General features: G+C 39.0%; 1 protein-coding gene and 1 pseudogene across 1 annotated transcript; both read right to left on the minus strand.

Moving 5' to 3' along the window:
* The window catches only part of LOC117441323 (zinc finger protein 665-like), a 90,719-nt pseudogene extending 71,756 nt beyond the window's left edge, over positions 1 to 18,963 (minus strand).
* LOC117441328 (zinc finger protein 716-like) lies at positions 1,595 to 19,624 on the minus strand. Its single transcript, XM_071202210.1, has 3 exons — positions 19,339 to 19,624; positions 18,903 to 18,968; positions 1,595 to 4,371 (listed from the first exon to the last, which is right to left on the minus strand). The coding sequence occupies exons 2-3, from the start codon at positions 18,933 to 18,935 to the stop codon at positions 3,589 to 3,591; spliced, it is 816 nt and encodes a 271-aa protein (XP_071058311.1). The 5' UTR covers positions 18,936 to 18,968; positions 19,339 to 19,624; the 3' UTR covers positions 1,595 to 3,588.
* Positions 19,625 to 21,006: the final 1,382 nt, after the last annotated feature.

The raw sequence follows: 21,006 nt of genomic DNA on the forward strand, positions 1-21,006 counted from the left end.
ATTTGTTACTTCTAGGCTGGATTATTGTAACTCTTTATTATCAGGGAGTACCAAGAAGTCAGTCAAGTCGCTGATTCAAAATGCTGCAGCTCGTGTACTAACCAGAGTTAGGACAAGGGACCACATTACTCCTGTTCTGGCTGCCTTACACTGGCTCCCTATAGAACACAGGATAGAATTTAAAATTCTTCTTCTCGCCTACAAAGCCCTTAATGGGCAGGCGCCATCTTACCTTAAAGAACTCATTATACCCTACTGTCCTACTAGCAGTGGCGGCTGGTGGAAAATAGCTCAGGGGCTTTCTATCCAATGCAGAACTGGAGATGGATATCCTTGCCTTTATTTCATCGCGGCTTGATTACTGTAATGCTCCGTTCTCCTGCCTCAACAAAAACATCAATAAACCGGCTACAACAGGTCCAAAATGCTGCAGCCAGATTACTCACTCGGTCCAAAAAAAACATGCCACGTCACTCCGATCCTTTCTGCCCTGCATTGGCTCCCTGTCCATCTAAGAACCCAATGTAAGATATTGGTTTACACATATAGAGCTGTCCATGGCCAAGCCCCCGCCTACATTAACGACCTTATTTACTCTCACAGGACAACCCGGGCCCTGAGGTCCTCCAAGCAAGGCCTCTTAAGGGTCCCCGAACCAGGCTAAAAACGAAGGGGGACCGTGCCTTTGAGGCGGTGGCCCCTATGGAATGAACTCCCCCAGAAACTGAGAGCCTCTGTCTCAGTGGAGGTTTTTAAGGGGCAGATAAAGATTCACCTTTTCCGACAGGCTTTTGGATCGTAGGAGGAGGTGAGTTTGTTGCGGTCTTTCATTGGTGTTTTATCCCATCTTTTACTTGCTGTGTTTTGTGCCTTTTATTACAAACAAAAACATTTTTCCCAATGTTTAAAATATGTCATACCAGTCACATGTTTATATATTAATAATAAAGTAATTATTCAATATTTTAACAGTTAGTTTTTTCACCACAGTGGGCAGTGAAATTATGTTTAAAAAAAAAACTACAATCCTATGATGCATTGCGGTTGCTAACAGACGTTGATGCTGATTTCATACCGAATGTAATGACTTTTAAAACACATACAAAGAGTTAGTTTATCCTTGGAGGGTGATTTATCCGTGCTTTCATCCATTAAACCATGTTTTTGTTGCCGTTCTTCGTTTGTAGCTTTTTATACCACGTGGCTGATCGTAAACACAACTAAAGGCTTTAACCCCGGGAATAGTGGATAGGAAAAGACGATAGGAGCTGATTTTTGGACAATTTCACTGCAACCCAGAACAGACTGCTAACTCAACAGGAACTATCAAAAACATCCCTATAGAAGTTTAAAGTCACAACATTGGATCAACCAAACAGATTATTGGAGAAACTACTCCGCAGATTAATGAACAGTGAAACTAAATTCCTTCAATGCATATTAACGAGGCTAGCAGTTGAGATAAAAATCCATGGTTTAAACACAGCATAGTAAAATATTTCTTCATAGTTCAGGAACCATTACAAACATCAATTCAATTGGAGAAACAGCATCTCTGTGGCCTTGTGTTGGTATAGTGTGAACACTGGTCAGAACATAAAAAAACTGTTGTAATAACGCTTTATTCATACAGCACGTGCAGTTCAAAGTGCTTTACATAATGGCGAAACATCACAAGTTAAAAATAAACAACAAGAGAGTCCCCTCAGATGTTAAGACCTTTACAGACACCTGCAGCAAAATATAACATTGCAACAGGTTAAGATACACAAGGAGGTAAAAGGTATGATAATAACAAATGAAATACATTGAAAGAAATGATGATTTATCTCAGAAAGATAAGACTCAAGAAAAGTGAATGTATGCAACAATATGAAACCCTATAAAATAAAGTGAACATATAGGTACAACAGAAATAAAAACATCATAATTCTATTAAAGGTTAAAGATTAAAATATAAAGAAACCAAAGTAAAAATAAATGTTGGTATTGAAACTGTTAAATAACTAATATAAGATAAAACCCTTCCTATATCATAAATGAAACAATATAAAAGTAGGTAAATAATAAAGACTAAAAGACCATTTAAAGTGGGGGGTTGCTAATAAAAAGCTAATCTAAAGAGATTTAAAAATGTCCACTGAGCCTCTCTGATATTTCCTGGTGTTCCACAGTGTGGGAGCGTAGTGGATAAAAGCCTCACCCATTTTATTTCGGGGAATTTAGGGATATTTAAAAAGCCGAGGAGGACCTCAGGGCTTGTCCTGGCACATGAAACGAGACTGACTGAATTGAAGTCTGTTAGTCAGACTTCAATTCAGAAAGACTCTTAAAATATAACTACAGCTCTCAGGACACCAGGAAGAGGAAACAGCTAGCTTGGCTCTCAGTTGTTCAAAACTATGCAGAATGGCTAATGGACTTTAACATGTTAAGCCCTGAGCTTGTTTTTCAGGTCTCAGGCTCGAAAACGACATTTCCAGAACAAATGACCATAACTACACTTCAGAAGGGGAAAATTAATAATCTTTTTTCCCAAAGTAATGATAAACCCGTGAGTTGGATGTAGAAATGTCAAAATCAATATCGATGTTTTTTATATTTAAAGAAAATTCAGATTGAACATAGTAAAAAACTGTAAATTGTAGTGTCCGTCCAAAAATTATTTTTTACTTACAGTGAAAACTACCCTTGGATGATGGTATGGTAGATTAAAAGCTTTAGGAATCCAAATTACAATAAGTACCCTGTATCAAGATTGATGCAAAACAAGTGACATTTGACCTTTTTAGAAAGGTTTAGCAAAAAAAAAACCCACCTCTGAAGTGATTTGGGTGGAAATGGCCGTTTTTACCGTTTCTCTGGAGCCCATTGGTTGATTTTGGTGATTAACATCTCTTTTTGACCATTAGACCCAATAGAATCGAAGGAGGATTTCCACATACACACACAGACGTTACCATTGAGAAATGAAAGCTATGCGCACGCAGTTTTGCATGAGAGCGAACCTATCTCTCGCTCCGATATCTGGAAACGGAAAAGCAGGTTTATTGCTTATGGATTATCAGGAATAATTTCAACAGACACATTGGATTAACCTTCAGCAACGTTTTTATCGTTTTAATGCCATTGAAGACCACTTTTGACCACACAACGACAAAGGTAAGCCATTTTGCCGTTTTTAGCTACCTAGCGCCACATGTTTTGATGTCTGTTCTTGTTAATATCTTCACTAGTTCTTATCATAGAGTGATGATGTATGTACCTATCGATTCTGTGTCATCTCACGATGCTAGTCGATATGTTAGATGTGCAGTTAAGATAAGTAATAAGGGTGTTATGAGTGAGTTTCTGTGGAGTAATGCGTTTTTCCCCCGCTCGTGGCTAATTCATATGCTCAGCGCTAGCTTTGTAGGTTTAAAATAAAAAGGAAAAAAAAATATCAGTTAGCTGAGTTTCTTCCCGTTACATGGATATCAAACATTCAGTTTATTGAATATTAAGATGCCCTCAGACGCCGTTTCCTGCAGATGACATGTTTTTAAGGTGTATACTTTGAGAAAACGTTTTCCCACACTCTTAAAATCACTATCGTTTCTCTCCTGTGTGAACACGGTGATGGATTGTGAGTTTACTTGATGTCCTGAACGTTTTTCCCACACTCTTACCAGCTGTACGTTTTTCTCCAGTGTGACTACGCTGATGTGGTTTGAGAGCACTTGATGAAGTGAACGTTTTCCCACAGTCTTCACAGCTGTACGGTTTCTCTCCAGTATGAATACGTCGATGTATTTTGAGATCACCTGATTGAGCGAAAGTTTTCCCACAGTCTTCACAGCTGTACGGCTTCTCTCCAGTGTGAATACGTTGATGCATTTTGAGATCACTTGATGTAGTGAACATTTTCCCACACTCTTCACACCAGTACGGTTTTTCTCCAGTGTGAATACGTTGATGTATTTTGAGATAACTTGATGCAATGAATGTTTTCCCACACTCTTCGCAGCTGTATGGTTTTTCTCCAGTGTGAATACGGTGATGTGATCTGAGAGCACCTGATTGAGCGAACGTTTTCCCACAGTCTTCACAGCTGTACGGCTTCTCTCCAGTGTGAATACGGTGATGTGATTTGAGATTATCTGATTGTGCGAAAGTTTTCCCACAATCTTCACAGCTGTATGGTTTTTCTCCAGTGTGAATACGTTGATGTTTTTTGAGATTACCTGACGTAGTGAAACTTGTCCCACAGTATTCACAGCTGTACGGTTTCTCTCCAGTATGAATAAGCATGTGGCGCTTTAAATTTCCAGATATTGTAAAGGATTTGTCACATTGCTGACAGCTGTGACGTCTCTCTCTTCCTTTCGGTTTCTAGAACAGATGGATAAAGGAAGAGAGAAAGTAAAACTAAAAAGCATAAATACATATACAGTTAACACAATAAAAACTCACTTATTACAAACATTGAGTTAATGGAATACTACTTTTACTAACTGTTGTGTTTATCATATTAGATACAGTAACAGCGACATTTTAACCACAGTAAATACAAAAGGTCGGGAATTCGAGTCACATAACTTGACTCGAGCCACATATTTTGGACTTGAGACTTGCTTGACTAACATTGATAAAATCCTCGACTTGACTTTGACTTGGTATTCATGACTTGAGGCTCGACTTAGGCTTGAGACAGATGACTCGAAAGGACTTTACTTTCTAAAAGAAAAATATTTGCATTGTAAGAAGCCCCCCTAAAAAGGGTAATGAAAAAAAATGTTCGCAGGAGAAAGATACCGGTGCGCCAAGTAGGAAGTGGAGTGCATAGGAGACAGACGTTTCATTGCAGACTGTTATGTTTATTTGGGGAAATTGCAGTGCATACATTATTTGAGATATATTTCGAAGTCGGACATCATTTTAGGGACATTTCTGCCAGGGGTGTTGAGCCATTTGTTTAAGCACAGGGTTCGGCAAAACAGGAGAGTGTGTGAACCAGTCTGCCTAATCTATGAATTCATGTCTGTGACTCACAGTATCTGCTGCCCACAGCTGTTTTATAGAAGGAAAACCTCCTTCACTTCATAAAATCTCTGCAGCACCAGGAGGCAGTAATGTGTAACTCAGCAGAATCTGAGAAGAAAAGCACCAGCTGCAAAGAACTGTGCCTTTTACTGTTTACTTCACTGTGTTTACCTTCATTAGAACAGATAAAGAGCGATTGCAGGCTGCTACATTTTAACAACACACACATCGAACTGCCTGATTATTCCCCGTTTAATGATTTCAGAGGCCCACTCTCCATTGTTGCCAATGTTGAAAATAAAACTAGTTTTTTTAACAAAGTGGACACACTAAGGACATACACAAGGTACTGTCATGAATTTCGTGAGGCCTCTTTATTATGTTTCATGGAAAGTTGGCTACAATCTACAATGCATGAATCTCTCTTTGAGGTAACCGGATTCACCCTTGTTCGAGAAGACAGCGATGCGAACTCGGGGAAAACCAGAGGAGGCGGTATTTGTGTGTATATTAACCTGTTAAGCGCCATTCCCCCGGGGGCGGGGGAGAAACCACAACATCTGCAAGCAACAGTGTCTGAGGGCTTCTTAAGATTTAATAAACTATCAATGTTTCATAACTATGTAATGGGAAGAAACTCAGTTAACTGATGTGATGGAAAGTATGGTACTAATTAGCTTAATACAGTGTAAACTTAATGAAATGTAAACTGCTGTATTCTGAAAATGTCATGTCAATGGTTTGACTGATTAGGTCAAATCCCTGGAGTGACCTTTGAGTGTGTGTGAGTGATGAACAGATGTTTTTGCAAGGGCGTTTTATGACACTACAGGAAGGATGAGGGGAAGGAAGTTAGGATAAGGTGTTATCTGTATCCCTTTTGCTCTGTATTGAGTGAAGGTTTTGCATACTGTGTCTGAGGGGTATCTGTATATCCCATTGTCTTGTATGGGGTGATGGTTTTGCATACAGTGCCAGAGGGGGTATCAGCTGGCCTCCCAGAATGTTGTTGTAATGTAAATCTGCTTTGATGTCCTCCTATAAAGAGAGCCTGTTTCACTCTGAACAGTACGTGCTCTTTTGGAGGAGACGTCATACTTGCAAGTATAAAAGATCCTAATTGCTTTTAATACGAATATTGTGTTGCTGTACATTTGTTACCTTACTGATTATTCTCTCTAGACCACAGCTGTTTAGAAAGCTGATATGACACTGATGATATGAACCATTTTTAGCAAAACAAAACACAAGACTAACGCTGAGCCTCTAAATTAGCCATGAGCGTAAAAAATGCTAATGCCGTTAGCAAAGAACCCACGGTATAAAACCCTTATTACTTATCGTAAATGCAAATCCAACCCATCGATTAGCATCATGAGATTACACAGATTCGATAGGTATTGGTATCATCACTCCATGATCAAAACTCGCGACATGAGAAACAAAAACAGACATCACGACTAGGGTTGGGTACCGAGAACATGTTCCAACATTTCGATTCCAACGGCATCATTTAGAAATGTGAATTTCGGTTCGCTTTTCGATGCCTGAGGAACATTTTCTCGACGCTCTCCGTAGCCTACTGTATGACTGCGGCGAGGCGGGGAAATGTAGCGTTGTACCTACACTTCCTACAGTGTAACCTGAGACCAGGGCCTGAGACCAGGACCAGTTGCACTGGCATTATAGATGTTCGCCTAGGGCGCCAGATCTGGGGAGGCGCTGCGCTGACAGCTCTGGGAGGGAAAACAAATGTTTTGACCGTTGGTGCTCATCCTAATTTTCAGCCTTGATGTAACAAGATTCATAATTAAGTAAATGTAACAACCTTTTTCACCCCGGTTACACGTTTCATTCACCCTGTACGATGGGCGCTGCAAGTGATGAAAATGGGAGATGTTGGCTTATCTGGCACCCGCAGCTCACAGCCAAAGTGCGAGTGAGCGAGGGAGAAAGGGAGGGTGCACTGGAACCGGCGCTGTTGTTATTAGCATCTGGTGCTAGCTGCTCTAACGGAAGAAGAAGATGTTCTCCAATGATGTGGAGGGAGAGTCCTCTCCAGTCAGACTGAGGCTGATAACTACAGCTCAGTGAGGTAAATGACTCCGAGTGTTTAGATAGTTCACTTTAGTCTAAGCTATCTCAGTGGGTCTCAAACGTTTTGATCACAATTTATGTAAACACATATTTCCAAGGCACTCTTTTATAATTATTGGGATAAAACAGGTTTGAAATCATTCCAATGTATACTATAGGACAGTAAACCAGACATATCGTTTTAAACTGGAGATAAAAAAAATATGCATAAATAAAATGGTAAAATAAGATCTGAATGAACAACAAACATAAAATGTGTTACATGTATTTTTTATTGGCTATGGGTTATTGGTTATGCTCACATACTTGTTTAATTATTCAAATGTAAACCGATCTTTTTCATATGGGTGTTTATGTACCCCCTAGATGTAGTCTCTAGTAATTCTGCTTAAAGTGCACCAGATTGAAGCATTTTGCTTTCAAATGTTCAAACATTTCTTCCTGGTATGCCCGAGAAGGCAGATATGCTTGTTTTTTTCAACAAGAACTTAATCATTTATTTTACCCTGCACCTCAAAGAATCGAAATTGAGAACCGTTAAGAACCGGAATCGAAAAGTAGAATCGGAATCGTGGAAATTCAAACGATACCCAACCCTAATCACGACACGTGGCATTAGATAGCCAACACAGCAATATCTCTTACCTTTCTTGTTGTCTGATCAAACGTTGTCTTCAATGGCATTAAAACGATAAAAACTCTGCTCAAGGTTAATCCAATGTGTCTGTCACTTTGAAATAATTTCTGAGAATCCATCAGCAATAAACCTAGTTTTAAGGCAGTAATGTGTAACTCAGCAGAATCTGAGAAGAAAAGCACCAGCTGCAAAGAACTGTGCCTTTTACTGTTTACTTCACTGTGTTTACCTTCATTAGAACAGATAAAGAGCGATTGCAGGCTGCTACATTTTAACAACACACACATCGAACTGCCTGATTATTCCCCGTTTAATGATTTCAGAGGCCCACTCTCCATTGTTGCCAATGTTGAAAATAAAACTAGTTTTTTTAACAAAGTGGACACACTAAGGACATACACAAGGTACTGTCATGAATTTCGTGAGGCCTCTTTATTATGTTTCATGGAAAGTTGGCTACAATCTACAATGCATGAATCTCTCTTTGAGGTAACCGGATTCACCCTTGTTCGAGAAGACAGCGATGCGAACTCGGGGAAAACCAGAGGAGGCGGTATTTGTGTGTATATTAACCTGTTAAGCGCCATTCCCCCGGGGGCGGGGGAGAAACCACAACATCTGCAAGCAACAGTGTCTGAGGGCTTCTTAAGATTTAATAAACTATCAATGTTTCATAACTATGTAATGGGAAGAAACTCAGTTAACTGATGTGATGGAAAGTATGGTACTAATTAGCTTAATACAGTGTAAACTTAATGAAATGTAAACTGCTGTATTCTGAAAATGTCATGTCAATGGTTTGACTGATTAGGTCAAATCCCTGGAGTGACCTTTGAGTGTGTGTGAGTGATGAACAGATGTTTTTGCAAGGGCGTTTTATGACACTACAGGAAGGATGAGGGGAAGGAAGTTAGGATAAGGTGTTATCTGTATCCCTTTTGCTCTGTATTGAGTGAAGGTTTTGCATACTGTGTCTGAGGGGTATCTGTATATCCCATTGTCTTGTATGGGGTGATGGTTTTGCATACAGTGCCAGAGGGGGTATCAGCTGGCCTCCCAGAATGTTGTTGTAATGTAAATCTGCTTTGATGTCCTCCTATAAAGAGAGCCTGTTTCACTCTGAACAGTACGTGCTCTTTTGGAGGAGACGTCATACTTGCAAGTATAAAAGATCCTAATTGCTTTTAATACGAATATTGTGTTGCTGTACATTTGTTACCTTACTGATTATTCTCTCTAGACCACAGCTGTTTAGAAAGCTGATATGACACTGATGATATGAACCATTTTTAGCAAAACAAAACACAAGACTAACGCTGAGCCTCTAAATTAGCCATGAGCGTAAAAAATGCTAATGCCGTTAGCAAAGAACCCACGGTATAAAACCCTTATTACTTATCGTAAATGCAAATCCAACCCATCGATTAGCATCATGAGATTACACAGATTCGATAGGTATTGGTATCATCACTCCATGATCAAAACTCGCGACATGAGAAACAAAAACAGACATCACGACTAGGGTTGGGTACCGAGAACATGTTCCAACATTTCGATTCCAACGGCATCATTTAGAAATGTGAATTTCGGTTCGCTTTTCGATGCCTGAGGAACATTTTCTCGACGCTCTCCGTAGCCTACTGTATGACTGCGGCGAGGCGGGGAAATGTAGCGTTGTACCTACACTTCCTACAGTGTAACCTGAGACCAGGGCCTGAGACCAGGACCAGTTGCACTGGCATTATAGATGTTCGCCTAGGGCGCCAGATCTGGGGAGGCGCTGCGCTGACAGCTCTGGGAGGGAAAACAAATGTTTTGACCGTTGGTGCTCATCCTAATTTTCAGCCTTGATGTAACAAGATTCATAATTAAGTAAATGTAACAACCTTTTTCACCCCGGTTACACGTTTCATTCACCCTGTACGATGGGCGCTGCAAGTGATGAAAATGGGAGATGTTGGCTTATCTGGCACCCGCAGCTCACAGCCAAAGTGCGAGTGAGCGAGGGAGAAAGGGAGGGTGCACTGGAACCGGCGCTGTTGTTATTAGCATCTGGTGCTAGCTGCTCTAACGGAAGAAGAAGATGTTCTCCAATGATGTGGAGGGAGAGTCCTCTCCAGTCAGACTGAGGCTGATAACTACAGCTCAGTGAGGTAAATGACTCCGAGTGTTTAGATAGTTCACTTTAGTCTAAGCTATCTCAGTGGGTCTCAAACGTTTTGATCACAATTTATGTAAACACATATTTCCAAGGCACTCTTTTATAATTATTGGGATAAAACAGGTTTGAAATCATTCCAATGTATACTATAGGACAGTAAACCAGACATATCGTTTTAAACTGGAGATAAAAAAAATATGCATAAATAAAATGGTAAAATAAGATCTGAATGAACAACAAACATAAAATGTGTTACATGTATTTTTTATTGGCTATGGGTTATTGGTTATGCTCACATACTTGTTTAATTATTCAAATGTAAACCGATCTTTTTCATATGGGTGTTTATGTACCCCCTAGATGTAGTCTCTAGTAATTCTGCTTAAAGTGCACCAGATTGAAGCATTTTGCTTTCAAATGTTCAAACATTTCTTCCTGGTATGCCCGAGAAGGCAGATATGCTTGTTTTTTTCAACAAGAACTTAATCATTTATTTTACCCTGCACCTCAAAGAATCGAAATTGAGAACCGTTAAGAACCGGAATCGAAAAGTAGAATCGGAATCGTGGAAATTCAAACGATACCCAACCCTAATCACGACACGTGGCATTAGATAGCCAACACAGCAATATCTCTTACCTTTCTTGTTGTCTGATCAAACGTTGTCTTCAATGGCATTAAAACGATAAAAACTCTGCTCAAGGTTAATCCAATGTGTCTGTCACTTTGAAATAATTTCTGAGAATCCATCAGCAATAAACCTAGTTTTAAGTTTTCAGATTTCAGAGCGGAAGATAGGTTTAGCTTTGGGCAAACTGTGTGCGCATAGCACTGACTTATCAATGGTAACGTGTGTGTGTGTGTGTGTGTGTGTGTGTGTGTGTGTGTGTGTGTGTGTGTATGTGGAAATTCCCCTTCGATTCTATTGCCTCTAACGGTTCAAAAGAGATGTCAATCATCAAAATCTACCAATGGGTTCCAGAGAAACGGCAAATACGCCCATTTCCACCCAAATGACCCCAGAGTTGGAGTTTATTTTGCTAAACCTCTCTACAAAGGTCAAATGTCACTTGTTTTGCATCAATCTTGATACAGTGCTCTTATTATATGTTGTACTTTGGATTCCGAAAGCTTATAGTCTCCGATCCCATCTTCCAAGGGTGGTTTTCACTATAAGTAATGTTTTTCTTTTTGACGGACACAATAATTTACATTTTTTTAACTGTGTTCAATCTGAATTTTCTTTAAAATAAAAATCTATATTGATTCTGACTTTTCTACATCCAACTCACAGGTTTATCATTACTTTGAGAAAAAAAGATGATTAATTTTCACTGGTGGCCGGCTCCATCGCTGACCGTGTTCACGAGCTGCAACTCAGCCATCCCGATGCACCGGCAATAGTACTCGGGGACATGAAGCAATGTCGCCTGGAGACTGTTACCTTGGTTCCAACAGTATGTTTGTTGGAGTAATATTCGGGTTTCAATTTTGTTATTCAGATATTTGTTTTTTTCATTTGAGATTGAATTTATTGAAATCTCCAATATCAACGTAAGAGCTTGTGCCTCTTCGGGGGGTGCCAACACTTAACCTGTTAAGCCCTGAGCCTGTTTTTCAGGTTTCAGGCTCGAAAATGGAATTCCCAGAACAAATGACCAAATCTCCCCTTCTAAAAAGGGTTAAATTAATAATCTTTTTTTCTCAAAGTAATGATAAACCTGTGAGTTGGATGTAGAAAAGTCAGAATCAATATAGATGTTTTTTATTTTAAAGAAAATTCAGATTGAATATGGTAAAAAACTGTAAATTATAGTGTCCGTCCAAAAGATATTTTATACTTATAGTGAAAACTTACCTTGGATGATGGGATAGTAGACTAAAAGCTTTTGGAATCCAAAGTACAACATATAATAAGTACCCTGTATCAAGATTGATGTAAAACAAGTGATTTGACATTTTTAGACAGATTTAGCAAAAAAACCTCTTCTGCGGCAATTTGGGTGGATTTTCCATATCTCTGGCCCCCCTTCTTCGATTTTGACATGCGACATCTCTTTCTGACCGTTAGAGCCAATAGAATCAAAGGGAAATCGTCCCGCACACTCATGTAAAAAAAAAAAAGTAGCGTCTTCACGCATTCAATCTTGCTACAGAGCGTAGGAATGGCCTGCTCTGATATTTTAAAACGGAATTGCAGTTTTATTGCTTATAGATAATAATTACATTTCAAAGGGGACACAGCCACATTGGATATTAACCTATGGATTAACTACAGCATCGTTTTTATCGTTTTAATGCCATTGAAGACCAGTTTTGACCAGACAAAACCAAGGTAAGCCATGTTAGCGTTGTAGGCTACCTAGCGCTTTTTTTGATGTACGTTTTTGTTGATAATATCACGAGTTTGTATCTTTCAGTGTTGAGGTGGGCATCGTTAGATTCTGTGTCTTTACGATTATAAACGATGTGTTTGATGTGCAGCTGGGATAAGTAATAAGGGAGCTAGGAGTGATTTTCGGTGCAGTAATAGGTTAGCATTTTTCTCTTGGGGCTAATTCAGAGGCTCACCGTTAGCATTGTGTGTTTGAAATGAAAAAGATCAGTTAATCAAGTTTTTCCCGTTATATGGATATAAAATATTCAGTTTATTAGATATTAAGGTACCTTAGACGTTGTTTCCTCCAAATGACGCGTTTTCGGTCCCGGAACCGGGTCCGTGGGGCTTAAGAGGTTAAAGGTGGGGTAGGTAATTTTGGAGAAACCCGCTCGAGTGCGCTAGAATTTGAAAATACACAGCCGGAAAAAATCTGCCACTTCCTTACAGAGCCCCTCCAACACACACAAACGCGCACATGACCAATGAGGGCACGATATAAGTTTGTGCACAGATGGAAGGCTGACAGGCAGGTAGGCCATCCAGTTATTTTAGCCGGGCCGGCTAAAATGATTGGTCGTGCTTTTTACAAGTACTACGGCTTCCACAGATGTGTTTTTTTATGAATTTTTTGTCAAAGCACTTAAGATATGCATTGCTACCAGGATGTTAAGAGCATTCCATGGAATATAACAAAAAGTGTATCTCGAGCCGGTTCCTCAAACTTACCCACCCCACCTTTAACCATAAACTTTATTGTTTATGTTCTCCGTTTTCATATGTAGATATGACTTTTCTCTATTAATCTCTGTCACGTTGTTTCCATAGCAACAACAATAACTTCCTGTCAACAGCGCTAACTCTTCCTAAAAAATAGGAAGCCAAGCCAAATTACACTTAAGACATATACAACTGCAACGAAAGTAACACACACAATGCAATATCCTTTTCAATTTCAAAGAACACAAATTGGGTTGCATACATTAACAAATAACTATAAAAACAACAATATCGTAGAATAACCAAATTATTGACGTGAATAAACAGAAATACACGTGTTGAAGCGGTTCGCTGCTGATTACTACGCCCCCACCCCCCCCCCGGATATCCGCTGCTGATTACTACCGAATATCCGGAGCCCGAAAAATGGTATTCGGGACAACCCTATATCACACCAGAAAAGACAATATCCTGGACAAATGCTTTGTAAGGAGCCTGTGTGACTAAATGTAGACCACCAATACTTAACTCTGATCATAATGTTGTGAATATGATACCAGTGTATAAGACCAAACTGAAGAGATGAAAAGAAAGTAATAAGGACATGGACAAATTAAAGTAGGGAACAGTTGAAATAACTAGTGTTACCAATGACTATATTAACTTCTGTGTAGAACAAGTTGTTCCCACTAAAGAAATACAAATCTATCCAAATAATAAATCATATGTGACTAAGGACATTAAAAAAAGTTATAAATACCAGGAAAATAGCTTTCAAAAACAAAGACTATGGAGCACTTGGAGAAAGAACTAAAAGTCAAGTTGAGGGAATCAAAACTGGCACACAGAGAGCTTTTCTCTAAACAATAATCCCTGCTTCCTCTGACAAGATTACCATCAGTGTCAAAGAGGTCAGAAAACATTACAGTACACCAACACCAAGAAAGCTGCTGAAGAATGTTGCTACTAAGCTGGCAACCCATCTTTCAGGCTTCCATTGATACGCACACCATCCCTCTGTCATGGAAAACTACACACATAAAACCACTGCCCAAAATAACATAAGGACTGCAGACCAATAGCCCTCACCTCAGTGATTATGAAATCATTAGAAATAATTCTGCTCCGATTCCTTATCAGTACAACACAAGACATACTTGATCCATACCAACATGTTTGCCTATAAGCAAGGGGGTGGTACGTAAGATGCTGTTGCTACTCTGGTTCACATCATCACTAAACATTTAGATAAACGTCACACCTATGCAAGAGCCCTCTTCCTAGACTTCTCAGCAGCATTCAACACAATACAAGCAGACATCTTGGTGTCAATAATTGCCTAAATAGAAGTAAATCCAAACGTGATTTACTTGTATGCTGCTTCCTCATCAGTAGAGAGCAACTTGTGAAGGTTAACAAAACCCTGTAATTTGCCATCACAACCAATGTAGGGGCCGGCCAGGGCTGCGTGAGTTCAGCTGTGCTCTTTACTAGCTTCTTTTTAGCTTCTTTTGATGACTTTACTGAACTGCTGTCTTGGATGTGTCAAAGATTAGCAACACAGTTGATTTCACTGCATTATTATTTTGTACGTAGTGTTAGATACTACCTCTGGACCCCTTCGTGGCAAAAATGTACACGCCCATAATAACTTCTATTAAATCATACATCAATATTTCTTTCTACTTTTTGTTTCATGAATCACATAAACAACTTCTAACGTACTCAAAACTAACACACGTTCAATAATTTTCAGGATTTTAACCCTTTAAATGCCCGTTTCATTATTTAATTTCTCTCAAAAATGCCTCACTGACTTCCATTCAGGCCACATTTTTTTATCTCACTGCCATTGCAGTATAAAACCATGCATTTTGTAATGTCAGCATTTCATTTAGAAGAAAAGTAGTGATATTTGATATTTCTACTCTATTCCAACGGATGGTGGGCCGGACCCTCAGTGCCTCTTTTAGATATTGTGGGCTGCGAGTGGAGCCTCACAGATTTTCAGGTTGATATGTGAAGCTCATTAGCTAGCCAACATGTATCTAGCAAATGTTTAGCAAAATATTAGAAGTGAGGCTACTAGACTAACGTTAGGTATACTGTAATAGCCTCACTTTTAATAGTTTGCAAAACATTAGCTAGCACTAGTGTTTTGCAGTTGCTCGCAGTTTATTGGGATTTTATGCTAGAAAGACGGCATTGTTTTGATATAATAAATTAAGCATTATTGTTAGTTAAGCATATCAGCCTGCAGCCCCACTTCTTGTCTCTCTCTAACTAATTGCAGAAGGCTACACTAAAGAAAAGGGCCCAGAGAGGAAACCAGTTGTAAGATGTTTAAAAGTTCATTAAACATAATATATGCTAAAATGCATTTCAAAGTTGTGTTGCGTTGTGTTGGAGTTTGTGTTATTCTACATTTTGACACCAAGATTTTCTGATTTTACTACAAATGTATATCGGTTACAAATATCGGTTATCGGTCTCCTTGATTACTAATGATCGGTATTGGCCTTGAAAAAGCCACATCGGTCGATCCCTAATCAACAGTTTAGGTGAAAATGTGGATGAAGCTACTTTACATTTTTATGCGGATGATACCGTGATGTATTGTGCAGGTCCCTCCATTAAGGAGGCTGGTGTTAAATTACAGGCTGTTTATAACATTATTCAGAATCACTGAGCTTAAGCTTCTTTTAAAATGTTGAGAAAACCAAGGTAATGCTTTTTAAAAAAGCAAAAAAGACTCCAGAGACTGCTTTGAATATTGTTACTATGCAAGGACAAGTACTTGAAGTGGTTGCCTGTTATAAATGCCTAGGTATCTGGCTTGATGATTGTCTTACTTTTAAACTTCAGGTCATGAATCTGCTTAAAAAGCTGAGGGTTAGACGAGGTTTCTTTTTCAGAACCAAGTCCTGATTCTCGCTTGAGGCCAGGAAAAGGCTAGTCACTGTGACCTTTTTACCTGTGCTGGACTATGGTGATTTGTTGTATATGAATGCACCTGCCCATTGCCTGAACAAGTTCGATTCCGTCCATCACAGCGCTCTGAGATTTGTCACAAATTGTAAAGCACTTACACATCACTGTACCCTGTCTGCCATCACTTACTGTTCGGAGACTCAGTCACTGGTACATGTTTATCTATAAAGCCATGTTGGGTAAACTCCCAACTTATATATGCTCTTTGATCTCACAGAGAGTGGCAAGTAGCTATTGCCTGAGATCCCAGGATGTGTTTTTATTACATGTGCCAAGTGCTAGGACTGTTTTAGGTACTAAGGATTGTATGTGTGCTGCTCCTCTAGCTTGGAACACTATGCAATTTGTTTTTAAACTGAGCATTTTGGTTCCCTTGCATCATTTTATGTAATTATGTTGTATGATGTCCTTTTTGTTTTCTGTTGTTTTGTTTTGAAAAAGAGATCGTTGATCTCAATGGGATTCACCTGGTTAAATAAAGGCTACAAACAAACAATTGAATGGTTTAGGCACAAAATACATTTCTGACCTCCTAAACTCTGAACCATCCAGATCTCTCAGGTCTTCTGGTCGGCTTTCTGTCCCCAGAGTCAGAACTCAACCTGGTGAAGTTCAGTTATTATGCTCCAAACATCTGGAACAAACTCCCAGAAACCTGCAGGTCCGCTCCAACTCGGACTACTTTTAAATCCAGGCTGAAGACTTTTCTTTTTGCCGCTGCTTTTAATTGAACTATTCATATCTTACACTGCACTGTAACTTTTATTCATGTATTTTATCTTTTAATGTTTATTATATTATCTTTGCTTTTTAATGACGTTTTCTTTAATGTCATTCATTTTGTAAAGCACTTTGAAAGGTGCTGTATAAATGAACTTGCCTTGCCTTACTCTCTACACCAGGGATCACCAACTACATTTGTCCAAGGGCCAAAATGTATTCAATAGACACAATCGCGGGCCAGTGATTTTTATATAGTCCACAATGCTAGTGGAGCACGCTCAGGTACTGCGGACCTTTAATTTATTATCTGAAACGATGTAATAACTTTTAAAACTTGCTCCAGTCACTTGCCCCATGCATTCAGCAGCAGCAGGCCATTCACTTTGATTTGATCGTGATGAAATGTCATAATTTCGACAATAAAGAAATGCTACATAAACGTTATCTTGCACATTTTATCCAACCATCTCCGTTTCTAACTTTCAATATATTTTAAAAGAGATCTCTCTCTCTCACTGCGTGCGGGGGCGGGGCCTCACAGACACGCTGCATCTCTCTCTCGCTCACAGACATGCTGCAGCGCTGTGCACACAGTTCCAATAATTCCAATAAGTATTCCAAAATGTATTCACTTCAGGTTTATGAAAGTAACTGTAATCAGATTACTCGTTTTTTAAATGTAACGCCAGCTGAATACAGTTAGCCTACTTGATTTTTGTATTCTGATTACGTAACGCCGTTATGTAATCCGTTACAACCAGTCTAAGTTACAACCCAACCCTGCTTCTAGGCTACTGTCCCACAGCTCCTGCCTCTCTGTTGGACTCCGTCGCAGCAGGGCTACTGCTGTGGGGCTACTGCTGTGGGGCTACTGCTGCGGGGCGCACAAAGCAGACTCTTCACAACGAAGGATCACTTCTTCTTGAAGGCAGGGAAGGTTTCGCAGTACGCAGTCTACTGTACCGCAGCTGCTGCCTCTCTGTTGGACTCCGGTACTGCACCTTACTCACGACGTTGTATGAAAAAAAAGATGGGTAGGAGGCGAACTAAGTGACCACTCAGCTAACGCCACAGTCACCCCCGTCGTGCGGGCCGGATGAGAATGTCTGGCGGGCCGGATGTGGCCCGCGGGCCGCCAGTTGGTGGTCACTGCTCTACACTGATGATTGTCGTACCAACACACCACATCAATCCATAATTAAGTACTCTGATGATACTGCAATAATATCTCTGCTAAGTAACACAGACGACCCTGATCTGCAGCAACAGGCTGTAAATCAGGTGGTTGAGTGGACTGATATCAATGCTCTTCAGATCAACACCAAGAAAACTGAGGAAATCGTGTTTGGCTCACCATCTGACTCCCATAAAGTCCTCATTGTCATCCAGACAGATCAAATCAAGCAGGGAGTTTCATACAAATACTTTGGTGTAACGATTGACCGTCTGCTGTCATGGAAAGAGCACATTGAATATCTGTGCAAAAGGACAAAAGAAAGAATGTATTTTCTCTGCCGCCTTAGGTCTTTTTGGGCGAGCAGAGAAATTCTTCAGTTGTTCTTTACATCTGTGATCGTGTCTGTTCTGAAGTGCTGCAAAGCTACCTGGTACAAGTGTTTGTCAACAGCTTTAAAATCAAAACTGATCCACCTGTTACAAATCTGCTCAAAGAGTGTTGGTCCACCCGGTCAGAGACTTCCTGACTCAGCAGACCATAATAACCTGAGAGGCTGTCCAACAACATCATCTGGGACCCAAAGCATGCTCTGAACAGAGAATATGAACTGCTGCCATCTAATGGAGATTCAATGAAGTCAGCCTGAAGCATCCTTTGTGCTCCAGTCAGTCCTCTCAGTAAACACAGAGCTGAATCCAGATCAAAAGCACGCTGAAGGCTCTTTGAGCAGGTTGTCTCTCACTGATCCTGCTGTTATGTTACATGTTTGTTTTTCATGTATTGTGTCTTGATATTTGTTTATGTTGATGTTACACATGGAGCTGCTGTGATGCAAGTCACATTTCAGACTTGATCAATAAAGTATTATCGTATACAACAACGTTCTAAGCTATATCTAACCATACAGTGCATTCATATTGTATTTTCTAAACAGGTTGTGATCTTTCTTTTGGGGATAACAGTGATGGGAATATATTGAGATGAAGTGCACACTGACCTGAGCTCCAGGGGTCTCTTTGTTCTCCTCCATGCTGCTCTCAGTGCTGCTTCTCCGGCTGGGTCTCTGAAATAATCAACACAACTACAGCTGACACAAAACAAGACAACTCAATACAACCAACAGACACAACTAAACAAATCTACAGCTACTTCGTAGGGTCATAGCAGAGGTGAGAAGTAACTAAGTACATTTACTCAAGAACTGAACGTAGGTACTATTTAGAGGTACTTTTACTTTACATGAGTATTTCTATGTAATGCTATTGGTGTACTCTTACTCCACTTACTATTACTTAACCGATCTGGATTAATGATGTGAAATACAATCAAGTATTAAATCAGACTTTAGTTCCACCTGGAGTAAATTCACAAGCTACCCTGCAGCTTTTAAAGTCATTCGAACTAACACAAACACACACACAGAAGGATGTTACCTCTCTCTTTCCTCTTCGTCCTGGTTCTTCAGTCTTTCTTCTCCTTGATAAAACACTGCCGTTAAACACACTAATCTCCCTTTAATGCCTTTACTTATGTTTACCGATCAGCCACGTTGTATAACAAGCTACGAACAAAGAACGGGAGGCAACAAAAACACGGTTTAACGGATACAAGCACGGATAAATCACCCTCAAAGGATAAACTAACTATTTTTATGTGTAAGCCTCTTGAACACATTACATTCGGTATAAAATCTGTATAAACGTGTTAGCAACGTATAGCTTCCGAAGATCGGAAGCTAGAAACGGACTGCCGCAATGCATCACGGGATTAGATATTTTCTTTTAAACATAATTTCACTGCCCCCTTGTGGCGAAGAAATAGAAAAACTAACGGTATTGAAATAAATAATAATTACATTAATAATAATAATAATAATAATAATAATAATAATAATAATAATAATAATAATAATAATAATAATAATAATAATAATAATAATAAATATAAATACTTAATAAAGTATATCAAAAAATACTTAAGGTAAAAACTCAAAACTAAAAACTCAAAAACCCTTTGCAGTTCCTTTTCTGTTCACTAGTTTACAAACAGAATATGAGAGGAAGGTACACAGACTGTTTGGATGTAAGTAGGCCAATGAATTTCAAATTCAGCAAAAATTCACATTTCAGCAAAATTCAGCAAATTCACATTTCTGTGGGTGATTGGAAACACTTTCTGACAAGACATCATTTAGTAAACGTTAGTAAATATAACTAAACCAAAAACGCAATTACATCCTATTTGAGTGATTTTATGATCATTTTAAATGTATCTTTGACAGAGGTGTAAAGTATAGTACATTTACTCAAGTACTGTACTTAAGTACAATTTTGTAATACTTGTACTTTACTTTTGCTACTTTGTACTTCTACTCCACTACAGTTCAGAGTTAAATGGTGTACTTTTACTCCACTCCATGTATTTAATACCTTTAGTTACTTTAGAGATGTGGATGAATGATGTGAAATATAATCAAGTGTTAAATCAGACTTTAGTTCCACCTGGAGTAAATTCACAAGCTACCCTGCAGTATACAAAGTCATTCAAACTAGCTGCACCTTTACCAGCTTTGAGAACACTTTAATGATCAATCATTATAAAACATATATAATAAAAAATTTGTATTATCACAAACAAAACATTTTCCCCCAATGTTTAAAATCCGTCATACCAGTCCCATTTTAGATTTTTTGATATACTTTAAGTATTTTTTGATATACTTTATTAAGTATTTATATTCTTATTATTATTATTATTATTATTATTATTATTATTATTATTATTATTATTATTAATGTAATTATTATTTATTTTAATACCGTTAGTTTTTCTATTTTCTCGCCACAAGGGGGCAGTGAAATTATGTTTAAAGAAAATCTCTAATCCCATGATGCATTGCGGCAGTCCGTTTCTAGCTTCCGGTCTTCAGAAGCTGCACCTTGTTAACAGACGTTGATGCAGATTTTATAACCAATGTAATGTGTTCAAGAGGCTTTTAAACACAAACAAGAGTTCATTATCCGTGCTTTTATCCGTTAAACCGTGTTTTTTGTTGCCTCCCGTTCTTTGTTCGTAGCTTTTTATACAACGTGGCTGATCGG

This window comes from Pseudochaenichthys georgianus, unplaced genomic scaffold (assembly GCF_902827115.2).
Source record: "Pseudochaenichthys georgianus unplaced genomic scaffold, fPseGeo1.2 scaffold_167_arrow_ctg1, whole genome shotgun sequence".
Lineage (NCBI taxonomy): Eukaryota > Metazoa > Chordata > Actinopteri > Perciformes > Channichthyidae > Pseudochaenichthys > Pseudochaenichthys georgianus.

Bases quoted from the DNA above. Each gene is read 5' to 3' on its own strand.
- LOC117441328 (XM_071202210.1), bottom strand. From the start codon at position 18,935: ATGGAGGAGAACAAAGAGACCCCTGGAGCTCAG. The intron at 4,372-18,902 runs GTCAGTGTGCAC...CATCTGTTCTAG, and splicing joins AAGAGACCCCTGGAGCTCAG to AAACCGAAAGGAAGAGAGAG.